The sequence below is a fragment of the Propithecus coquereli genome, unplaced genomic scaffold, assembly GCF_000956105.1.
Source record: "Propithecus coquereli isolate 6110/MARCELLA unplaced genomic scaffold, Pcoq_1.0 Scaffold110, whole genome shotgun sequence".
Taxonomy (NCBI): domain Eukaryota; kingdom Metazoa; phylum Chordata; class Mammalia; order Primates; family Indriidae; genus Propithecus; species Propithecus coquereli.
Window position 1 is genome coordinate 329158 of NW_012134970.1, and position 2524 is coordinate 331681.

At 34.2% G+C, this 2524-nt stretch overlaps 1 protein-coding gene across 1 annotated transcript in view; it reads right to left on the bottom strand.

Annotated features, from left to right (window-relative positions):
- The window catches only part of NADK2 (NAD kinase 2, mitochondrial), a 43818-nt gene that overhangs the window by 15438 nt on the left and 25856 nt on the right, over positions 1-2524 (bottom strand). Inside the window, exon 7 of the mRNA XM_012649420.1 lies at positions 1782-1877. Within this exon, the coding sequence (XP_012504874.1) occupies positions 1782-1877 (96 nt within the window). The remainder of the gene's footprint in view (positions 1-1781; positions 1878-2524) is intronic.

The window sequence follows — 2524 nt, forward strand, 5'->3', positions numbered from 1 at the left end:
GTCTGAAAATTACTTCAAAATAACGTAGGACATAAGCAGATAGGTAGGGGTACAGAGGAAACAAGATTGAGCATAAGCTGGTAATTACTGAAATTGGCTATGGGTATGTGAGAATTCATTATACTATTTTGTCTACTCTTATATATATTTAAAATTTTCCACAATAAGAAGTTTAAGAACTCATGCTGAACAAGTAGGAAATAAAACTCTAAATTAAACTACCCAAACTTAATCAGTTTGATAGGCACTATTTTACCTGTATTTGTGAAAATGTAGTCATTTACTCAACAAATATTTGAGTGAATATGTATTAGGTACTGTGCTATGCACACAAAAAATTAAACAGTGGGGAAAAAAAAAAAAGAAAAACTTCTAGTCGCCATATCAAATCCCTAAAGTTGCTTAAACTAGTTGGGTATTAGCATATTAGATAACTAATAATGTGATAAGTGCTATAATAGTACTATGAGAAAAAGTACTGGGGAAGGACAAAAAAGGAATTAATTCATTGTGTTTATGAAAGGAAGTGAGTGTTAACAAAGATTTGCTAAGGAGAATGAAATTTGAAGACTCAATTTTTCAGCCAGTGGATAGAAAGTAGAGAGTGTTCAGGCATGCAAAGCAGGAAAAGTTGCATTGAGCAAAAACAAAAAGCCAAGCGAGAACGAGGAGTGTGTCGAGAATTGCAAGTAGCTATGGTGGCTCTAGTATGATGATGGGTCAGGGTAAAGGTAGGGCAAGGAATAAGGCCAGTAAGGTAACTAAGGTCACTAAGGTCATATTTTAAAGGGTCTTAAGTGGCAGACTAAGCAATCTGAACATAGTCAGAGGTCAATGAAAGTTTTAAAGCAGAGAACAGATTTAGTCAGATTTATTTACATTTTAGAAATATCACTCTGTTGGTAGTGTGAATGACAGCCTGAAGAATAAAAGGAGAGGCACAAAGAATATTCATTAGAAAGATGCGGGCTTGGACCAAAGAAACAGCAGTAGAAACTGAAAAAAGTAGGCAAAGACTTGAGAAGTACAATTAACAGGATTTACAGACTACAATGTGTAGAGGGGAGATATGAAGAATGAAAGACTCAAAGGTAAGAGCAAGGTTTTGAGAAGTAATGTTTTTCTTTAGAGCATGAAGTCCTGGTAAATAGTGATGGTATTAAGCAACACAGGGAACACATAAAGAAAAACTAAAGACAATAAATTCAATTTTGAATGTGTTGAATTTGAAGTACTACTAACATCCTATCTACTAGTAATTTTAGAATGTGGGTTTGTACTCAGGAGAGAAGATATGTTTGGGTGGCATCCGTATGTATGTCTTAAGAAATAGAAGAGACTACCCAGAAGGAGGTTATAGAATAGACAGGATACTCAGGATGTCCCAGGCTACCTCCAGTTGAGCCTTTAATGCACAAACCTCCAGCCTATTTTTTGTATTGTACCTTGTATTCATTTCTTTACTATTATTTAAAATATTTTTTACTTTTAAGAAATATATAGTCCCCAAACCACTTCTCATTTCCTTTTATTTCCTTATAAACCTAATGCTCAATAATGATCAAATAATGACCAAATCCAGCCTGTGGCTGTAATCCAAGAAGTCAAGGCAGGACTACCAGATCCAATCAATAAGTGAAACAGAAACTGGGCCAACCTGTGTAACACCAGGCTACTTCTTGAGTATTAGAGGCTAAGATGCACCAATATGAGACATCAAGTAAATTATATTAGTTAAAATATTTCACAAAACTTGATAAGCAATATGCCAAGTTACTCACCAGGCCTTTGATCCTGTTCCAGTGCACAAATTGAGCCCTGAACTCTTCTGTTTTTCCCATGGACCATCATCAACTGAAATCTCATAGTAGGAAGCCCTATGAATTGAGAATATAAAACTGTGTTTGCTGAGCTTATGGTTCAAGGTAAATAAGACAAACATAGTCTTCTTCAGAACTAATGAAATCTAAGTAAGTCAAGCTTGACCAAGAAATATCTGGCTTAGTAAGCACACACATCATGGTGCTAATTCCAATATTGATTAAGTGAAAAAGTTAGAAGGAAAAAAATTTCTGCATGTCTACATGCCTTTCTGATCTATATGCTCCTTTCTATCAATACTTTCGTATTTCAAATAGGGGCTTCTTGCAAATTTTTACCTAGCATTGCTGCTACAGCCCTTATGGAGTCTAACACATACAGAGCCTCATTTCAGAATCCAAAAAAAAGAAAATATCATTCTTAAGTTAGTTTCATTCTTGGTAGCCAGGCCTTGATATAGCTAAATCTGTATCTAATTCTTCAAGTTACCAATGGTTTCTGCTAGATTCTTGTTGCTTAAATTATATGTAACTTTTGAATTGGTGTAAACTAACAGATTAGATAATAAAGCCGTAAAGAAAATTCTCAACCAGTACTGGGTTAGTGGACAAAACTAAGAATAAAATTAGAACTATAATTTCTTAAGACATTTACATTTCTTAGAATATTTCATAAATATGAAATCAAATAGGTTTTCTAAAAC